The 23,156-nt window shown below is 39.8% G+C and overlaps 1 protein-coding gene across 1 annotated transcript in view; it reads left to right on the forward strand.

Moving 5' to 3' along the window:
• Nucleotides 1-23,156, forward strand: part of oxt (Xylosyltransferase oxt) — a 355,491-nt gene that overhangs the window by 15,827 nt on the left and 316,508 nt on the right. Inside the window, exon 3 of the mRNA XM_067136675.2 lies at nt 9,590-9,746. Coding sequence (XP_066992776.2) covers nt 9,590-9,746 — 157 coding nt within the window. The remainder of the gene's footprint in view (nt 1-9,589; nt 9,747-23,156) is intronic.

The following is a 23,156-nucleotide window of genomic DNA, read 5'->3' on the forward strand; positions in this document are numbered from 1 at the left end:
CAGTTGATTTTGAATTGCATCTCTGAGGGAACTGTAACCAGCCCAGATTTTATTTTGTGAAAGAATTGATGCACCAAACAGTTTCTCAAGCTCACTTGCTTTCCTGTTATTCAAGGTAGTTTTAGAATGCAATGCTTGAGAAATTGTGACAAAATTATTGCAGTTAGGGTCTTTGACTTCAAAGTCCTGTAGCTAGCATTTTGAAGAATGAGCTGCTTTAGTCAAAATGTCTTTGTATGCATCTTTCCCTAAAAGAGTGAGCTTCACCAAGGCATTGTTAGTTGTTGCAGAAAAATTCCAGTCACAAATTGCTGAAAATGTTACCTCAAGATTATGTTTGGGGTACTCCAAATGAGAGGTTGGATACTGAGATCCCTCATGCTCAGTAAGAAGCTCTACAATCTCAACTGCATGATCCTCTATAACCATTTATAATATTTCATAAGAGAGGGTCATATTTGGAGCACTGTCACTGACAAAAGACTTTCACTGCATCAAATGGTACATTGTAGGTTCACAGTGCATCCAGGATAGCACAGGAGCAGTTTTTAGCATTTCGTGCTTCAAGATAATTCACTGCAGCTTCCTTTCAGACTTGGCTGGAACTTGGAAAATAATTACAAAAACAAACGCCCCATTCTGTCAGTAGTTTCATCGCACAGGGTGTTTATTTTCCTCCCAGCTACAGTTCTGTCCTCAGTCTGTGGTGATCAGGGGAAACTTCTAGAAAAATTAAAGAATATTTTTTTAGAATTTCATAGACTTAATATTACAACAAAAGAATCTAGCAATATTTACAGAAAACATAACACCCCAGTCTGTCAGTAGTGGTGCTGCTTTGGTAACCGGGAGACACCAATTCCAACATGGCAGATTGAAAGAAGGAATGGTCCTTGAACTAAAATAAACCAAGGTATTGAATCCTGGGCCAAAACTTGGTGTCTCATAGGGAGATTGCTAAGGTGGTGGCCTATGAGCTGCTTTTACTAATACACCTAATCTGATCTGTCGTTTCCATTTAGTTTGTCCAGACCATAACCTAACGTGCCACTGCTATTTGGTTTCTTCTGATCACAACTTCCAGCTATCATATAACAGTTCTGTTCATTGTGTCTGTTCACTGTATTGTTGTGTAAATAGGCCCTGGACCCAAAGTAATACCAGTGGGACTTTTTAGTTACCTCGTAAATAAGTTCCTTCTCGCGTAGAGTTCATTCGAAAACTCTGTAATCCATGCTCATAAGTCGTAACACTTGATTTTCAAACTTTCTGAAAAGTGATCTTTGGAAGTTTGCCGGTGTTTGCAGCTGTCCAAATACTCCACAGTACTGTAGATGTCCGTTTTCTTTGAGATTGAGATGGACGAGCGACAGCGATAGAATCTTCTGGTTGCTTTGTTACATTTTTTTCACTATTAATATCATTTACAGTACTGTCCTTTTCCCACACAACTCTGCAATTACAACATTTGCAAAACACGGTCATTGAATCTGCGGCATGTAAACCTTCATTTTAATATTGCTGAGCACTCTCATGGGTATTTATAGCCATGCACCCCGTAACCTCAACGATTAATGCAGATTTATTCTCTTCCCCTTTTGCACAACGGAGTTCAAACAAGAATGACAGGAAGTCAGGAATGACACACATCTCACGTCTTGTCGTGTGTCAATATAGCTTTTCAGTGATAATCAGTAGGAAAGTTGTATGAAACCAGAAATTCAGGAGGAAAACAAGACCAACTATTTTCCTCAAGTCCAACTACAATTGTAGGTTGTCGTTGGTCTTGAGGAATATGGCGCACATCTTGCGTTTGTAGATGTCGTTTATCAGCAGTAATCGATAAAACTTCATATGACTGTTGTATAAATCGATTATGAATCGATCAACTCAATACTAAGTGATAGTGTATGTGTGTTCAGTCTTCAGCCCGAAGGCTGGTTGGATCCTCAACAGCTCTGCCATCAGCTGTCATAGATGGCCTAGGCATCACTGAAGAGGCATACTAGGGAAATGAGGAGTGAGGTAGTTTCCCGTTGCTTTCCTCACCGAGCCAGAAGTTGCTATTACATATCAGTCTGCCAAGCCCACTGAAATGCATGCACCAACCGACCCTATGAGCAACATTTTCATACCATTCATAGCAAGGACTGGCTGCAGAAGGAATGCCATTACTAGCATCACTCATACCTCAGTCACTTTCATATTGTCAAAGCCAAAGATAAGACAGAGACAGATCAATGAAAGTAACAAAATTGTCTAGCCCATACCAGAAGATATAGTGCACTGTGAACACTACGTCCCGCCAGCAAAGGCATTAAGTGATAGTAATGGTTGAAAATAGTTTTGGATATTTTTCTGCTGATAAACATGGTTTTCGTTACAAAATAACACATTTACAATGAATTAGCTACAAAATCGCAAGTATTTGCTCATTTCACATTATTCGCATTTTCAATTGAAATTCACATTAAAATTCATGGCTGTCGCAAAATGCAAAATCTTCCAATACCTAATTATCAGGTACAAATATTCACACATGCCTGAAATGCCTTCTTACAGTCGCTCTAAAGGATTCCAGTGTTTTTTTGACAATTGAATATATTTTCCTTAGAGGATGTTCTACTGCATAGATTAGGTTTCATGTTTCTCTGATCTGTGTAGGAATTTATGAATTTAATACATCTGTCAGAGAGTTGAAATTTCTCATGAAATTTTCAGTTGTTTTCCTACCTTCTAAACCCTCTGAATTAATGCTCTAATAAAAACGTATCCCATTAGTGACAGGTCTACTGTATAGCTGAAATGCCAATGTAACGTGATTTCATCGGAATAAGTTTGGATCCAAATTGGCAGATGTGAGTTTAGAATAAGCTTTCTTACCAGAGAATTTGGGAGATATATCACATCCGTAAACTTGCCTATAAAAAAAGTAATCGCCATCATTACCATTGCAGTATGCCACTTTGTCATGGAAATGATTTAAATATCCAGAGAATTTGGGAGATATATCACATCCGTAAACTTGCCTATAAAAAAAGTAATCGCCATCATTACCATTGCAGTATGCCACTTTGTCATGGAAATGATTTAAATATGCACTGAGTGGCCAAAAGTCACAGGAAGGAGTGTCCCATTAGAAAATGTGCTGCGTATGACCCCTGAGCGTTGTGGCTAGCTGCAGCATAGCTGAGCAATCTGTCACAGACACCAGTGTCTGAATTTACCTGTAAACTCCGCAATGCTATGACCCGTGCACCGTGCCGTGATCATCCCACGTTCAAAGTCGGTTAACTTGCGATGTGTTGCCGTTTTCACGACGCTGATGTCTGTGACGAACTGCTCAGCTACGCAGCTGCTAGCCGCAACGCTCAGGGGTCGTACACAACACAGTTCTTTCAGACCATCTGCATCCCTTTCTGGTCCTAGAGTACCCTGATTGAGATCCATGTTTTAACAGGACAATGCGCCATGTCATCACTGTGGTAGCTCGCAGGTGATTGCAGGAGCACTCCAGTGAAGTTACGGCCATGGATTGGTCCTCCAGATCCCCTGATCTTAATTCAGTTGAGCATTTATGGTATGCTGTCGATGCTGGTGTATGCTCCGTGCACCCTACACCATATATACAAGACCAGCTGTGGGTAGCAGTGCAAGATGCGTGGGTCCAGATTCTCCCAGAACGATTCAAACACCTTTTAAAGTCGATGCCTCACTGTATTGCTGCCATTTTGAAGGCTCACGGAGGATCAACTCATTAACATCACATTTAGTGCCTTTCCATGACTTTTGGCCACTCAGTGTATATGGTGTCTCTGAAAATTAAGATAATTTTCTAATTTAGTCGTCTGGCCTTGGTATTGAGTACTTGAGGTGTCTTATGTTACCGGATATTCTTAAGCATTTCCATAACGTCTTATTAAATTGGCTACCGCCTGATATGAAACCAATAATTCTAACACTTTACGAGGACCTGGATGTGAATTGTTAATATTACAGTATGTCACCAGAGGTAGCGGTCTGTCTTTGGGCTAAATCCAGTTACAAAAGAGACAAGAAAATTAGAGCATGATTTGCCAATAAATCCTTGTTCTCCTCAGGAGTAGGCCTAAAATTTTCTAGCCACCCAGTTTCACCGTAAGACTTGCAGCTGAATTTCTTCCTGAATTTTAACTTCATCGACATTCAGCATTTGGACTGGTTAATTCTCCTCTCTTTCACTACAAAAACAATTTTGCTCAGACTGTTGTAGCACGATCATTTATGCCATAAAGAAATTCAAGGCCCTTTCACAAATTTTCATAAGTGAGCCTCAAAAGGCAAAGACAGAAATTCATGATTAAAGCAGTGCCTTTTGGGAGACCTATTTTTAAAACTAGTGGATACAAGAAAATCTCACTCTCGTTCCTTTTTTTAATTTTTTCAGTTGGCATTTTGTTAACATTGTATCGACTTCCATTTTCTGCTTTTGCTGAGAGAGGTCAAGTTTTGTTTGTATGAAGCTAGTCTTTAATTTTACATCCAAAATCTATTTTTTTGAAGTAAATGTATCCTACCTTTATGGATTTGAAAAAGGCCTATGACAGAGTGCTATGGGATCTGATTCGATGGGCCTTTAAAGCAGAAAAATGTTCCACATTCATACATCACCATCCTTCAAGATACGTATGATAAATGTCAAACATCTGTGCACATTTCATATGGCTTCACAGAAAATTTTTCAGCTAAAGTGGATCTGGATTAGGGATCTGCATTGAGCCCATACATCTTCATAATGATCATTAATAAATTGTCCAAGCACATCCAGAAAGAAGCCACATGGAATATGTTATTTGCTGGTGGCAAACATAATGAGTGTTCTTCAAGATAAATTTTTACCGGGTGAGTTGGCCGTGCTGTTAGGGATGTGCGTCCGGGAGATAGTGGGTTTGAACCTCACTGTCGGCAGCCCTGAAGATGGTTTCCCATTTTCACACCAGGCAAATGCTGGGGCTGTACCTTAAATAAGGCCACGGCCGTCTTCCTTCCCACTCCTAGCCCTTTCGTATCCCATAATCGTCATAAGACCTATCTGTATCGGTTAATAAGCAAGTTATTAAAAAAAAAAAAAAAAAAAAAAAAAAAAACTGCAAGAATGTATTGGAGGAAAATGGGTTATAGATCAGCGGAGCTAAAACAGGGGTATATGCACTGCAGTTTTTTGATAGGTGGCCAAATAAGTGCAGGACTGCTTCTGGACCATAAGTTTATTCAAAGTAGTACCTTCAATTATCTGGATCTGTGGTGCAGGCTGGTGGAGACATTGGTAGGGATGTTGCCAACTGGATAAAATGCAGATGGTCAAAGTGGCAGGCAGCAGCAGGATTTCTGTGCGACAGGAATCTGCCTCTCCACCTTAAAGGCAAAATACATATAACTTAATGCGCTCAGCCATATTATAAAACAAACCAACCCCATGGCACTACAGCCCTTGAAGAGCCTTGGCCTACCAAGCGACCGCTGCTCAGCCCGAAGACCTGCAGATTCCGAGGTGTCGTGTGGTCAGCACGACAAATCCTCTCGGCCGTTATTCTTGGCTCTCTAGATCAGGGCCGCCATCTCACCATCAGATAGCTCCTCAATTCTAATCACGTAGGCTGAGTGAACCTCGAACCAGCCCTCAGGTCCAGGTAAAAATCCCTGACCTGGCCGGGAATCGAATCTGGGGCCCCCGGGTAAGAGGCGGGCACGCTACCCCTACACCACGGGGCCGGCATTCAGCCATATTATACGGCTCTAAATTTTAGGCTACAGCAAGAACAGATGAACAGAAACTCCATGTTGCAGAAATGCGTATGTTAAGATGAGCTCGTGGAGTAACTCAACTGGATAAAATTATATGAACCTAGATGATACAGTCCAATTAAGGGACCGAAAATGGCCAGATTTGTCAAATCTTATTTGCCTCATCTATAAGGGTAACTCCCATTGAGAGGAAGATTCAAGAAAATCAAATAAATGGTACATGTATCTCCGAAGACGATCTGAAGATTATGTCGCACGCATTGAATCGACCAGCTAGAGGTGGAGGGAAATCCAGTGATCAGACGACTGAAAATGAGATGGGAAGTTCATGTTTCAAAAGACCTGACACAATACTACATATCCAAGGATAGGTTCGAAGGCAGTATTGGAAGAGTGACCAGGAAAGCCGTCTCCCAGATGATTGGGAGAATGGCTAGGGAGAAGTAATATATTCTAGCTTTAGCAATGTTCAGTTTATTGTGTGTTCTGATCAAATTACATTTCTGATTATTTAATCTCTTCTTAAACAAAGTAATTTGTTATTTTTCTAGCATTTACAACATCATGCTTATCTTCATCTGCCACGCTTGTGAGCTTTTCACCACATTTTAATTAGGGTTTTTATTACTGAATAGGACTGCTGGGTGGAAATACCAGTATCGAAAGAAAAATATGTCTGCAAGGATTGTCTTTTCACAGGAGAGTTCATTTTCTTAACGGTCTTTGAGAAATGTCTTACAAGGGGAGGTCACTATGTCCACATCACCAATTTTGTTCAGACTTTGTAGGTTGGTAGTACTACATCACAAAAACACACTGGTAAAGTAGTAGCACGCAACTCTCAAACATTTCTGTAAAAAGCGATTTTGAAAATGTTGAGAAAAGTTACCATAGGTTTATCATGCCAAGTACCATCAAGTGAGAGACTGTGGTGCGGTGGTCGAGTGGTTAAGGTTCTCCACTTCAGTTATGAAGATGTTGAGTTCGAGTAACGCTGCTAGCAGCTTTTTACACCCCTCCCCCTTTCTTCCCTTTTTCATATATTACAAATTTTTCTTCTTCTATTACTGTCAAAATAGATTTAACAATGTTATTTCCCAATAATTTGGCCTCTTCTGTAATCTCTACAGAGTTGCCGGGATCCAGTAAGAGATTTATACAAATAAGGTGCTCGACGTAAGCCATGGTCCTTTTCAACTGTTTATTTGTTGTTTGCTCCCCCGGGAAATCGTTTGCACTTTGCTTAGCTTCACATTCAAAAACACGTCCTTCGAACATAATTGAACATGCGAGATCTCCATGCCGATCAAACTTGTAATCAGCACGTCTGGTTACATCTCACACAACCGTTACACGACACAACGCGGTCAGACATTCACTAACTGCTGCTCTCATTTGCAACACGAGGAAAAAGGGGGAAGGGAAAAAGTTGAGACGAGTGTGACTCGAACTCGCCATCTTCATAACTGAAGTGGAAAACCTTAACCACTCAACCACCGAGCCACATTCTTGCTTGATGGTACCTGCAATGCTAAACCTCTCGTTACTTTTCTCAACATTTTCAAAATTGCTTTTTTTGGAAATTTTTGAGAGTTGTGTGCTACTACTTTGCCAGTGTTTTTGTGATGTAGTACTACTAACCTACAAAGTTTGAACAAAATCGGTGATGTGGACATCGTGACCTCCCCTTGTTAGATAGGTTAGGAATGATATGGGGGACTGCTTCTGGCTTTAATTTTCACCACTGTCTTGGAATATCTACTCCTTCACCATTCATCAAGAATGAGTGTACTTTTACGAAGAAGATATTGTACTAATTAATATCATGCACAAATTAAGAGTCGGTTTTCTGGCCTTTCTAGATATAGCAAAAGAAAAGAGATAAAGAGTTGCTGTCTTTACATCTACATCTGGATTTTTTAAAACAAGGACATGTTACAATACCTACTTTTCCCACATTGCTCTCTTCAAACCAAGAAATAAGGTGACAATTACACTGTCTAGAAGTTTTCACATTGCCAGTGAATAGCAACAAAACAATTAACGATTATTATGAAAACTTGAGATAACTGTGACCGCATACTTGTGGCAATACAGCGGAAGCTCAATTTAATGTAGTTGTTGGAGGAGATGCTTTACCCCATGTACCACGTCTTCATTTGATGTTGGCTGTCATCAGGGCAATCTGGGACAAGATGGGGGGGGGGGGCTACAAGAGAACCCAATTTTACAAAAGACACTGTATACCTAAAATATGTGTAAAATTATGTGTAATATTGGTAGACTGAAGAACCTAACAGTTATATATTAAAAAAAAAAAAAAAATACATAAATTTTACATTCCATTCTTCACAAGATCAATTACGTTCAATTTCTCATTTTCAGAGTACGCTTTTATTTTTTGTGATATCACAACACCTGCACTAAACTCAAGACTTAACAAAGAGATTGTCTGACAAAAGCTAAAAACCAACACTGTCACTTGTTTTGCAAGTGTGGGTGCAGGCAAACTAATTCAAGTTGTTGAGGCAGGTGGGGAAAGGTCATCTCAACTTCCCCCTTTGTACACAAAAGCTTGGCCAATTGGTCATGTCCTGTTATTGCTATGAATAGACTGATAAGCAATTTCTAAAACTCCATCCAGTCCTCCCTTGAAGTTCTGTTCAGCGCAGAGTCTGTAACAGTTATAGATTGTAATGCAGAATCCCCCCTATGTAGTTCATTACTACATTTTTAAAAATAATTTCATTAATGATTTTTTTTTTCCCGGTGGCATACTTCGTACTGCGTTCAACCCTAATCCGCAGTTAATCAGGCCAGATTTAACTGGGCTTCCACTGTGCTAGCATACTGATGTCTGAGGCGACTGTGCTGTCGCTGTGTGGTGAGCGCATGACTCTTCAGTTTGCTTACGGGTAGAAGTGCTATTATTATTATTATTATTATTATTATTATTATTATTATTATTATTATTATTATTATTATTATTATATGTTGTGCCTTCAGATTTGATTAGTGTGTTCATAAACCTGGTATATTATTATATGAAGGTGCTACATGAAGAGATTGTTCAGCCTCAGTGGCATGTAAATTATCAATAAATTAAATTTTCTCTCTCACACACACACACACACACACACACACACCTTTAACCAGCAATGCTGTGTGTGAAGAAACTAAATATGTTCTGAAACTCCACACAGTGTGTGCGTTCATATCTATCATGCTAATTTTACTTGTATAGTGCAAACTGTATAAAATTCAGTGCGTAGATTCCCCTGTACATCCAAGGAATGCTTGAAAACGTGTGTTGTGACAAAAGAGTAAAAAATGTATGAAAAATCTATGTGCAGATTATAACAGTGTGTATGATTTGTTACCAGATAACACAGAATCACAATTTTATGCTTAGTCACAGGGTCTGAATTGATGGTACACCAAAATTGACATAAGAAGACAAAGGGACTATTACAAATGCAACTGAATTACTACAGGGAAAACCACAATTTAAAACCTATTCTTTTGTGAAATATGTGCAGGAAGAGTACTTTCAAAACATGAAAGTTAATATTTCACATGGAGAGTGTGTTTTATAGGCGTACCTCACTGAAATTATTTAAAATGGCATTTATCCTTTTACAATTCCCTTTCTCATTTTTAAAACCAAATTGTCTCCTATTGTGATATGGCCAGTACTTCTTTCTGCTCATTTGCTGAGGTTTTGAATCTTAAGTTGTTGTGTTATTAATATATTTTTCTTCATTGTATACTATTTCGTTTATTATATCCAACTGTTCTCTTGCAGGTTATACTGCAGGAAAATCGCTAGGTTGTTATCGCGACGAGAAAACCTTTCGTTTACTGTCTGGTTACTATGCAAATTTGAAAACTACAAATTCACCACAACACTGCATCAATATGTGCCTTCAATCTGGTTTCCCTTATGCTGGTGTACAATATTCGTAAGTATGTTGCAACATATGTAAAACATTTTTAAAACATGTTTTTTTGTTGTTTTTTCTTTTCAAATAGACTTGGGCTGAACTGATAAGACACTCTCATTAGAAAGTTCTAACTGTATTCTTGGACAGTCTATGGACAAGAGTTCATGGTTGAACTAAGATCTGTGTAGAAATAGTATGAAATTCTATACAATCTCTTGAACTTACATACCTGTATCTTAAATGCTGGCAATCTTATTTTTTAAATTATGATTTTGTTAGAATATTCTAGCTTATTTTTAAGGGGTCATCCTCCAAAGCTAATTGCAACATATGCATCACCTTATGTAGGTTTAGATTATAGGTTCTCGCAGCCTAATAATGATTTTATACAGTCGTTGCTACTAGTAAGAAGTGAGATTTTTAAAATACTTCCTCTTAATCATGTCTTAAGTGTAGTAGGGTCATTTTTCATTAGCTGTTGTGTAGTCATTGTCAGTATACGATCTAAGAGTTCGTGCACTCCAGTAGCATGGTTTTGTTGTTCTTGTCTAAATTCAGTACTGGTTAGTCTCACGTTTATGAATACTTACCAGTTTATTCCAAAGTAACACATCTAAGAAGGCTTCCTATTCTCTGGGGACACCATGGCCTTGATGTCATCATAAGAGCTTGTGTGCTTGTTGATCCCAAGGGCTGTGCCAGATAAGGTTTACCTGTGCTATATTAGCCTTGGAGTAGAGCCAGACTAAAGATATGTCTCCTAAGTTATATTTTTCTTCATTTCTATTTCTTCCCTTTCTATCCTAAACTCCTAAAATTTCACTTCTCTTTCCATCTAGCAAGCCTCTCTGTATCAGGATAGTATGATTTTGTGTATGTGTGTCCGTGCATGTGTGCAGGTTTCATCCTCCCGCAGTCACGAGTTTCAGATTGCGGTGATGTGATGAATGGCTAGTAGGTGAGTAGTTGCTAATGGCTCACCTCCAGATAACAGGCGCCATCTGAAGTATTTAGCTTTACCTTGACACTGGGGCACTCGTAAGCAATACCATATTTCACTACATAATCATCACCACCATGTAATCGTCGCATCCTTTATTTTCGATATAAAAATCAGATTTAAAAATTTCATCGCATAATCGTCGCATGTTCAGAATTTGTTCTTCAAGCCACTTAAAAGTTAAACGAAACGGCATAATTGCATATGAAATTCTTTATTCATTTCATTCACTTAATTCCTCTTGTTCCCACTGGAACATAGGACATCCGTGAAAGTTCTCCATTGTGGTTGTCGGCTTGCCAATGCTTTAACTTTCTTCCAAGTCTTCCCTACTTCAAGGGCCTTCTCCTCTACAGTCCTCCTCCATGTCTTCCTAGGATGACCTCTCTTCTGTGCACCGTGCGCTCCTTTCCAATGCTGTGTGTTCTATAGATCCCGCTGCCTTTCTCAAAGTATGATTTTTCCATTTCCTCCTCTTGATTTCCACTGCGACTGGAACTTGGTTTGTTGCTCTCCATAGTTCGTCATTGGATAAAATTTCAGGCCATCTGGTGTTTATGATGCGTCATAAGCAGCGGTTTATACATGTCTGCAAGAGATTGGTGATAGTTCGTGTAACCTTCCAAGTTTCACATGCATATAGAAGGACTGATTTAATATTTGGATTTAAAATTTGTATTTTCGTCTTCCTTGAAATGTTGTTATTCTTCCACACTATGTACAGTTGCATGAAATCTCCATTTGCTTTCCTTTTTCTGGCTCTCACATCGTCTTCTACCCCTCCTTCTCTTGTCACTACACTTCGCAAGTAGGTAAATGTTTTAACCTCTTCAATCTCTTCTCTTGCCACAAACAATCTTTCATCAATTTTAGCATTTACTCTCATTTCCTTGGTCTTAACAACATTTATATTGAGTCCTGCAGCCTCTGCTTCCTTCCGTAATCCTTCTAACTTGTGTTTCATATTACTAATTCTTGAAGACAAAAGAAAAATACCATCTGCAAATTATAAATCTTCCAGTTCCCATTCCCCATTGATTATGAAACCACCGAGATCGATAGCTGCAGTCACTTAAGTGCGGCCAGTATCCAGTATTCGGGAGATAGTAGGTTCGAACCCCACTATCGGCAGCCCTGAAGATGGTTTTCCGTGGTTTCCCATTTTCACACCAGGCGAATGCTGGGGCTGTACCTTAATTAAGGCCACGGCCGCTTCCTTCCCACTCCTAGCCCTTTCCTGTCCCATCGTCGCCATAAGACCTATCTGTGTCGGTGCGACGTAAAGCAACTAGCAAAAAAAAAAAAAAAAAAAAAAAAAAAAAAATAATTATGAAACCTCCCAAAAAAGAATTGAAGAGGAATAACACTGTTGTATTCCTCTTTCCCTTCTACCCAATATTTTTCTTATGACATTATCGAGCACCACTTATAAAGATTGTTGGTGAAAGAATGCATCCCTGGCGAACTCCACTTGTGACATTCGCATAATCTGTGAGCTTTTTCTCATGTACTACTTTGTATCTGTACCCTTTCTACATTTCCTTCATGAGATTCAAGATCTTATTCAGTATTCCATATTTCACCAAGGTCTTCCACTATACAGTCCTGTTTACTGAATCAAATTCTCTTTCGAAGTTTATGAATGTCAAATACAATGTGCCCTGTCATTCCATACTTTTCTCTAGAAATGTTCTTAGCGTATTTATTAAATCAACACAGCTGTGCTGTCTACTGAAACCAGCTTGTTCTTTTCAAAGACGCAGCCCACTTGAGTCCTTTACTCTGTTTAGATATTTCTATAGAGAATTTTACATGGTATGCTCAGTAGTGTTATTCCTCTCCATTTTTTTTTGGGGGGGGGGGGTTCATAATCAAGCCCTCTTTCCAATCAGATGGAATTTTCTCTTTCCATATTTTTCCCAACAATAGTAGGAGCAAATTAAGATTTCTTTTAAAAGATAATACCCATCTCCCATAATCTCAAAAACACAGTTCAGGGAGAAGGTATTGTTTATTGTAATCTTTTCTTATTTTTGATACATGCAGTATACAAATATTGATATCCTTTAGCATAGTTATACATTTAAAAAATAAAAAATAGAAATAAAGTAGTGTCAGGAAAAATCATAAATCAATTCTAACACATAAATTATTTAGGAATTGAACAGAAAACAAATGTTAGAAAAAATTATTTTAATAAATGGAACTTTAAAAGCAAAGCACAAACGAAAAGGAAACATGAGACTCCTTGGACATGCCACGAGGTCCATCGGACACTCCGGAAACGTGACACCCCAAAGTGAAGGTCACCACAGTAATCATCCTCAGTCCCTGCATACCACATCCAACGTCTCCACTGAATATTAATAGTCTTTTCAGAACATGCAATTTAAATAGAATGAGGCGGTTCATAGTTTATATGCTATAAATATAATCTGCGTATCTAATAATTCTATACTTCAACAAAGTTATATTATGTAGGTTACGTTGGGCACAATTCTGTCACTAACTAGCATGCATCAATTCGTACCTGTATCAATTTATTTCTCCACATTCCCTTAACAGTGTTGAAGAATTTAGCAATTCTTCCCGGGTGCAACCACTCTCTGTTCAATAACTTTACAATGGTATGCAATTGAGTATCATTGTCAATTTTCCTCCTATCCTCCTCATCCATAAATTTTTCCCTTATTTCCCTTGTCTCTAAACAATCCTTGATAAGGTGTGCTCATCCCATTTCTTTAGAACATAATAAACTTGTGTTATCATCCTTGTTCTTCCTGTATGCTTTATTTGTGTGTATTCCCATTAGCCACCATATTATTCCCCTCATTTTCCTTTTTGTTATATTATCTACATTTATCCTCAGTCTCCCAATTACATTACAAAATTCCGCTAGTGACCTTTTATTTTTACACTGTGAAACAATTTCTGAATTTTCAATGTCTTTCACTCTTCAGACTATTTTTTTACATATTCTTTGCTGCTCTAAGCAAGCCCTTTCCCAGTAGTACCCCATTCCTACCGTTTCCAAAATATTCTTTACCCCGTCCACCCAGCATCCTTGGATCTGATATTTCATTTGGTGTTGGTAGGCTATCTGTAACATTTTGCCTCCTGCTCCTATCTTCAATCTTAACCAATACTTAATTATCTTTGTAACAATATCTCCCTGAAGACTTACATCATTGCATATCATTCTTACACCACAGTTGGCTGTACAATTGGGTAGTCCCATTGTTATTTTGGAAAATTTACTTGTGATTACCTGAAGTGTAGAAACTTTTACTTCAACTCCCCAGATCTCTGCTCCGTACAATACCTTTTCTTTTCAGTAATTTATCATTTCATTTATACTACTTTGCATACTTGCAGGAGTCAGTGTGACTAGGAGGATATAGTCTGCAAAAATGAGGTCCACAATATTCTGATTCTCAAGACTTGGGTAAACTCCCTACGTAAATCCTTTCGATTGAAATATATCATTTATGAAGAGCAAAAACAGTATAAGGGACAACTTACATCCCTGTTTCAGCCATACTTTGGAGAATATCTCCCAAATTACTTTACCCTCCTTAACTTTAATTGAGCACTTAACTGAGTATATGCTTTCCACCAATCTGATCATTTTGTGTGACATCCCTATTCTTCCCATCTTTGCCACAACAGCCCCTCTAATCACAGAATCAAAAGCTTTTTCCAAATCAATAGTAGTGATGTACAATTTTTCTCCTTTCTTTTTTACATATTTATCCAATATTGTTCTCACCACAAATATATTGTCAGATGTTCTCATCCCTTCTCTGAAACCCGACTGGAGTCTCTCCAATATTGAGCCCCCCTATGACCATTTCATAATCCTTTTTGTTAGCACCCCTGTGTATATTTTACTTAAGGCATTTAGCAATGTTATGCCTCTATAACTATTTGATTTTGATTTCTCTCCTTCTTATAAATTGGGCAAATCACTCCCTCTTGTCAAGATTTCAGAAATTCTCCCCCTTCAAATATTTTATTAAATAATTTAACAATGTTTTGTAGCATACGTCTGTTCTTCACCAATTGTTTCCAAAATCCGCTTGATATCCCCAAAATAGCTCCTGCATTCCCTTTCTTAGCTTTCTCTAAGACCTCTCTTACTTCTTCTACCGATATTTCCGTATCTAACGAAGGTACAGTATATCCCAATTCTCCTGCTTGTCCACTCCCTTCTATTTTAGGTCTCCATCTGTCTTCACCTCCTAATAATTTCTTATAGTACTCCACCCAGTCAGCATGACTTATTTCAGTTTGCCAAGCAGCTTCCTGCTTACCGCATAATCACCTAATCGTACTCCACACTTTCCTACTTTTGTTACGCTTAGAATTTCTATTCAGCTCAGCAACCCTTTGCTGCTGCCATTTAGATTTTGCTATATACATTTCTCTATATTCTTTCTTCTTAGTGCAGAATTCCATTCTCTGATTGTCTCCCCCTTGTTTTTTGTACGCCTTTAGTGCTTTCATTACTTCAAAATTTTTATGTCTACAGTCATGATTGTACCACCCCTTCTCCATTTTCCTCATCGCCTCCTTTACCCGCATCTTCTCTCCCGCCACTTTAATGGTGTGTTCTAGTAATTTTACTGCCCTGCCCATCTGATTATTCTCAATCATTAAGTCTATTCCAGTTTTCACTATTTTACATATTTCTCCTTCATAATAATTCAGAAACTCTTTCCCTAGCTCCTCCTTTCACCTGTATTTTGCAATTGGTCTTTCTTTACAATTTCTCGTACAATTCGTTAACGCACTACCTTCTATATATTCTATTGTGATAATAATTGGTAAGTGGTGTGGCTCTCCCCAGTCCTGAACCTTCATACTCTTAATCATAGGTAAGGCATTCCATGAACATACTACCATATCAATCACACTGCCCCTTGTCTCTTATATATGTTAAGTTCCCCATTTCATCACCACACCACCTCCCATTTAAAATATATAGTTCTTCAGTACCACACAATTCTAATAATTTTTCACCATTTTTATTAAATCCCTTATCTTGACTTATTCTCCTATGAATACATCTGCATCTTTGTAATACAACGACCTATGGTCCGCGACCCTGGCATTGAAGTCTCCCATCAATACAATGGCTACATCCTCAAAAAGATTCTGTATCCTATTCATTGCCAGTGCTAACTCATCAAAAGAGTGTTTTTTTGTAAATGGAGAGGCTTCGGGCGAGTTGTAAACGAACAAATCTCACTCACTCTCTCCAGAAAATTTTGCTTTTAATCAAATCGTGTTCTATTTTTTTTTTTTACCTCCTCCCTGACCAAAGTCATTATATCAACAAGGTATCTACCGCTTCGCAACCTCTTTTGTTTTTCCTTGGAATAGACTGTAAATTCTTCTACTGTGTTGAGTTGACTGATAGGGCCACTTGGTGTCAAGTCTCGCAATGCGTATGTGCGAGACTGTAAATTCTTCTACTTTACTTCCCGGAGCCATCCAGCTTTCTACACAAGCAAGTATCTGTTAGCCTCCCATTAATTCTCTAAAAGATTCATTCCCTAATTTAGTCATAAAACCTTCAGTATTCACACACCCTTGCTTACACCCACTTCATCTGCTATCATTCGTAAGGACAGTTGCCGATCATTCGCAAGCATCTGTCGCACTCGTTCGATGTTGTCTGGAGATGTGCCTGTGTGTGGTGGACCTGAATGCGGCTCATCCTCAACACCTTCCTTTCCATCTCGAAAACGTTTAAACAAATCAAAAACACACTTTTTACTCGCTGCTTGAGCTTGATAAACTTGCACTAACATTGCGTGTGTTTCCGTTGCCGTTTTACCTAGGTGGAAGCAAAACGTCATGTTAACACATTGCTCCGTTTTGCACTGTACAATGACACGAGTCCTCACACTGACTCCGTGCGAAGTGTTGCAGCATTCAACTCTGTTTAACTGTGTTGAGTTGACTGATAGGGCCACTTGGTGTCAAGTCTCGCAATGCGTATGGGCGAGACTGTAAATTCTTCTACTTTACTTCCCGGAGCCATCCAGCTTTCTACACAAGCAAGTATCTGTTAGCCTCCCATTAATTCTCTAAAAGATTCATTCCCTAATTTAGTCATAAAACCTTCAGTATTCACACACCCTATTTTCAAATCTACAACCTGTGTCTGAAAAGTTCGGTGAATGGTCTCATGAAATAAAGACAACGTAAGTTACACACAAAACTCCTTTACAGGCCTTCAAAGTAATCTCCGTTAGCTACAGCACACTTTTGACACCGACTGTAAAGCTGCTGGAAGCTGGCAGCAAACGCTTCTTTTGGAATCTCCCAGAGAACCCTTGTCAGGCGTTGTTGGATACCTGCTACACTGTCGAACCGGTGGCCTTTCAGGGCTAATTTAAGATGGGGGAACAAAAAAAAATCTGCCGGCGCCAAATCCGGAGAATATGGAGGGTGTGGAAGAACAGTCACTTGGCGTTCAGCGAGAAACTGGGTCACGCGGATTGCGGTGTGTGAACGGTCATTGTCGTAGAGGAGCTTCCACTGTCCACTCCTGTACAGTCCAAGCCGAACCCATCCGATGCGTTGCAGTAGCCGTTTCAAAACTCCTTCATTGAATTCCGCATTGACAGGTGTACCCTGAGGTACAATTCATGATGAATGACACCATTGCTGTCAAAAAAAAGTGATCAGCATTGTCTTAATCTTGGACTTTGTGCGCCGACTTTTCTTGGGAGGCGGAGAAGACGCTGAACACCTCGCCATTGACTGTCTTGTGGTCTCCGGATCATACTGGTAGCACCACGACTTGTCTCCTTTAATGATGGTTTTCAACACTTCCGGATTTTGGTCACAAAGGTCAATGAAATCTCCCAAAGTTTCCATCCGAGTTTGCTTCTGCTCGTCTGTCAGGTTGTGTGGTACAAACCGGGCACAAATCTTCCGCTTTTTCAAATGTTCGTGAACAATGGTCCTTACAATGTCCTTGCTTACACCCACTTCATCTGCTATCATTCGTAAGGACAGTTGCCGATCATTCGCAAGCATCTGTCGCACTCGTTCGATGTTGTCTGGAGATGTGCCTGTGTGTGGTGGACCTGAATGCAGCTCATCCTCAACACCTTCCTTTCCATCTCAAAAACGTTTAAACAAGTCAAAAACACACTTTTTACTCACTGCTTGAGCTTGATAAACTTGCACTAACATTGCGTGTGTTTCCGTTGCCGTTTTACCTAGGTGGAAGCAAAACGTCATGTTAACACATTGCTCCGTTTTGCACTGTACAATGACACGAGTCCTCACACTGACTCCGTGCGAAGTGTTGCAGCGTTCAACTCTGTTTAACTGTGTTGAGTTGACTGATAGGGCCACTTGGTGTCAAGTCTCGCAATGCGTATGTGCGAGCGCATCGTCCGAACTAGCACGGTGTACAAACTAGGCGACCATTCACCGAACTTTTCAGACACAGGTTGTAGTTATTGTTTCTTCCCCTGCATTTCACTTAGAGTGCCAATCATACCCCTCGTAACCCTGGTTACTCCTAGTTCACTAGAATTCTCCTCTAGTGCACTCATCCTTTCCTTCTCACAAACTTCATTTGAATTACCTTTCTTTGGCCAGAAGTCCTTCAGGCTCATCCGTCTACGTTTGGGCGATACGTCCTTACTTCCAATCTCTGTCCTCTCCTCCTGCTGAAGGTCGACATGGCTGTTCTCCCTGCTGATGTCTTCCGAGTGAGCAGTTTGATTCACTTCCTCGTTTGATGTACTTGCCGCTGCTAAACTGGCTGAGCTCAGCTGTCCGCTACGTTCACATTCTTCCTCGGCCATCGTCCTCTCGGTGTTGCCGCCTATCTCCTTTAGCTGATCCACTGACCACTTTCCATCACCCACCACTAATTGATTTCCTCTTATATAGGCGATGAAACCAGAACGCCAAGCTTGACCCATATGGAACTGGAGGAGTTTTTGGCTCCTAAATTATTCTCTCTCCATTTCCTGTTTTTTCCATATTCTCCCATCTTTCAAGTGCTGCATGCTATCCAAGATCTTCTTCGCCATTATGGTTGAAACAAGCCTCACTCTCACTGGTCGCTTACCATTTCTCTTTCCTAGTTGCTGAACATTGTCTATATCAGCTTCCCTGCTGCTTATCTTCAGACTTCCATTTATTAGCTCTAGTACTTTAGCTACTGTATCTTCTCTGGGATCCTCCGGTAGCCCGTATATAAAGATGTTTTTCTAATGGGTTTCCTGCTGGAGTTTTTTCCTTGCCATCTCAATTCTTTGATCTCATCTTCCATTCTCTTCACCTTATCCTTCAAACTTGCTATTTCCTTATTGTTCTGGAACACCAGTTCTGTTACCTTTATTAGTTCCTCTTTCATAGAGTCCTTTATTACTCTCAGTTCACTGGCTTGTTACCAGAGAAGCTCTCTTGTTTGTTCTGCTTGGCCCTTGACAATTTCTCTTATCTTCTCCATCTCTTCCCATCCAACTGCATTGGCAGGACCAGGTCCGGGGTTCATCTCTACCCCTCCAATGACTAGGAGCACTGTCATCACTGAAGCTGCCCTAAGAATCGAAACAAGTCCCATTTGCTGTCTGGCACTGTATTCCGTATTATCCCTTGCTGCCCTGTCTCTACTGTGCCAACGACCTATCGTCACCCAGTACTGTTCAGTCGAAATCACCAAGTCAGCACTCGCTCAATGCACAACCTTCCTCTTTTGAATAGGAACAAATTAATGGTGGCCTCTTCATTCACTTTTAGTATTTCTGGATCTATACCTGCTACTTTACCATTTTTTAATTGTTTCAATGCTAACCTAACTTCATGCCTTGTTTGGGGATCTCGCTTTATTCTTGACTCCTCCTTATCTAAGCCTTCATTTACTTCTTGCATTTCCTGCTCATTTCCATCGTCTTTGTTTAAAATTTCTGAAAAATTCTCTTGCCGTCTTCTTAATTGTTCTTCTTGTGATAACATATTTCCTTGCTTATCCGTCACTGGTTTACTCTTCCTATAACCTCGTGATAACTTCCTTGTAATGTAAAGTTATTTCGTATCACCCTTCTTCTCAGCTTCCTCTGCAATTTATGCCTGCTGGTCAGTCCATCTTCTTTTATTGCTTCTCACACTCCTTTTAACCATTTTGTCAATTTCCGAATATTTCCTTTGGGCTTCTGACTTACGCTGTCTTGCTCTGCTTTGATTTACAATAGCTTCTGCCTCTTTTCGTTTTTCAATTATGTCCCATGTTTCCTTAGACATCGAGTCTATCTGTTGATAGCTTCGATAACCAATTACTTTTTCACACATTTGTATATAAGTGTTCTTAACATTTTCTCAAGTTCTTTCCATACTCAACTCTGTCTCGAGATTTGAAAGGACTTTCAAACCGATTTTTCAACTCCAAACTAAATTCTTTCCTTCTGTTTTCATTGTTTAACCTCCATATGTTGAATCTCTTTATTCTAGTTGCAAACTTCCTTGATGCAATAATAGTTAATTAATTAATGTTGTATGGTCCACCTTTTTCAATACTATATTATGCAATATTCTTGAATTACATTACTAAACTAGGGACTAGTTTCGACCTGGGCTGGCCATCGTTAGCCGTAATGTAATACATCTAATAACTAAACAGATGTAAAAACACACAATTAACATGAAAACTACTGTACAAACACACAATTAACATTAAAATCTGGAATGAACTAAGTGTAAAATCTGAAAAATAAGGGAATATGTGGGTAGGTGTTTGGAATGGGGTTGTGTGTTTACGTATGTTTGTGGGGATCTTGTTTAACAGTATGATGATACTTAGTGGATGGAGATTGTACGGTAAAGTTAATGGTAAGTGGACTATTGGAGATGTGTAAAGTGTTGGGACTTTATAAGAACAAGGGTGGGTTAATGGGGAGAGATGAGTCAGAATGTAAAGGAGGCTTGGTTAATAGTATGATGATATTCAGTGGGTGGAGTTTGTATGGTAAATTTAACAGTAAGTGAAGTGCTGGTGATGTGTACAGAGTGAAGAAGGTAGAATTCGAGCCTGGAGGTTAAGTAAGACCAAGTGATAACAAAAAGCATTGGGTTAACGAGTTTGTTGAGCAGGTAAATGATATGGTAAGTTGGAAATGTAGACGCCTTACTGATTGCGATATTGCAGGATAGTATGAAATTGTTGTCATTTGGTGTGCTTGAATCCAGAGAAAGTGGGTCAAGGAACAAGGAATGCGAAGTAAGCAGCTGTGTAAACAAGAACATGAGCTGAATCTGTTGCAACGCGAAGTCAGCGCTTCTCGCAGCAACTATCTGTTGTGACGGTCATGTGGTGAATACAAGGACAGGGTGGGGTAGATTAGTCGTTTTGTATCAAATTAGTATATATAGATTCTTTTTTATTATTATTATTATTATTATTATCAATGCTCCTGAATAAGATTTGGAGTGGCCAACCCTGAAGGCGTTTAATCTTCACCCCTAGTAAATTTCTTTACTAGTTCGCATACGATGATAAACGACGACGCAGATGTCACTACCCCAGGGAGTATCCAATCTCCCGTCACCAATGGTGGCGCATTCAGGCCTTCGGATTCTGGGGAGCCTGACCTCATCGTGCGGGGAAAGTCGGAGTTCCCCAATATCACCAACCTATTGAGACCCAAAACTGTCACATACTTTGGAACTATCAATATTCAAACCCTCTGTAAGACCGAAAAACTCAAGCAATTGACCGACATCCTGCATAAGCGCAAAATTGCAATAACAGCAGTCCAAGAAACCCGATTTACTGATGATGTGGCTTTTGAGTCAGAAGGTTATAGAGTAATCAAGGGGAAACCAGCGTCTAAGAACACACATGGCTCCAGTGTTTTTGGTACAGCTTTTTTAGTACGACGTGATATAATGGATTCTGTCATTGGATTTACATCAGCTAGCGAACGCATCTCTGTGTTTTCTCTAAGATGTGGCAACAAGGGATACTCTATTGTAAATGCACATGCTCCAGTTAATGATGACAATAAGAAGAACCCTGAAAAGACCCAAAGTTTCTGGCAGATGCTAGAAGACGAGATCGGTAAGATCCCCGGTCACCATGTCAAAATACTCGTAGGTGACCTCAACGCTCAACTGGGAAAAGAACGACAGTACCAAGATATACTGGGGCCTTACACAGAACATAGATGAACAAACACCAACGGCAAGCGCTTAATTGAACTGTGTAGATTATATCAGTTGAAGATCATGTCCACAGTTTACCCCAGAAACCCAAAATACCAGACCACCTGGCAATCACCGAACGCAGCTATAGGATCATTTCAAATCGATCATGTTGCAATCAGTGTAAAATGCAGGAAAGAGATCATGAATGTCAGAGTTCGTAAAGGTTGGAATGTTGATTCTGACCATTTCTTCACACAAATAAAGACCAGATTACTGCCCAAACGAAATATACCTTCTACCACAGTTCCACTAAGGATTGATCCCCAATTCCTGTCGGAGAATAAAGAACGTTTTGCAACTGACATCTTGCAGAAAGATATGAAAGACTGGAACCAACTGAAGTCCACCATATGCGAAACGACCAATAACCTCGGATAACCTCGAAGGAAGAGACGACATAGATGGTGGAATACTGAATGCGATCTTGCAGTTGATGAGCGCGCCGCAGCGTGGACGAAGTGGTACTCGACTAAACGAAAGGAAGACTGGGAAAATTTCAGAATGATGCGGAAACTGTCGAGTAAGACCATCAGACGTGTGAAAAGATCTTACGATCGGTCAAGACTGGAGAAGTTAGATGAAGAATTCAAAATGTACAACACCAGGAACTTTTATCGGGCCTTCAAAGAGGAACTCTCGGGTTATAAACCACAATGTCTTCACTTTAAGAATACGGACGGGGAGTTGGTCACCTGTAACCGCCGGAACGTGGAACTTTTGGCAAACTACTTTGAGCAGCTGCTCAATTGCGAAGAGCCCACAGAAAGATTACCTGTTGAAGACCCTCCAGAGATACACCTCCCATCTAACCCACCAACAAAGCAGCAAGTTGCTAATGCCATCAGACATATTAAGAACTGCAAGGCACGCGGGGAAGATGCCATCATTGCGGAAGCTCTAAAAGCAGGTGGAAATACGATCACAGAGGCCATACACCAGATCTTGATCGACTGCTGGGAGACTGGCAGGATCCCTGATGACTGGAAATCAGCTATCATACACCCTTTACATAAAAAAGGTGACTGCAGTGATGTCAACAACTACCGAGGGATATCTCTGCTGTCAGTAGCATACAAAGTGCTGTCAAGGATTTTACTGGACAATGTAGAAAGCCAATGTGATCGAACGATTGGTGAATATCAAGGAGGATTTCGGCGGGGAAGGTCCTGTACCGAGCAGATCTTCAACCT

Source organism: Anabrus simplex, chromosome 1 (genome assembly GCF_040414725.1).
Source record: "Anabrus simplex isolate iqAnaSimp1 chromosome 1, ASM4041472v1, whole genome shotgun sequence".
Lineage (NCBI taxonomy): Eukaryota > Metazoa > Arthropoda > Insecta > Orthoptera > Tettigoniidae > Anabrus > Anabrus simplex.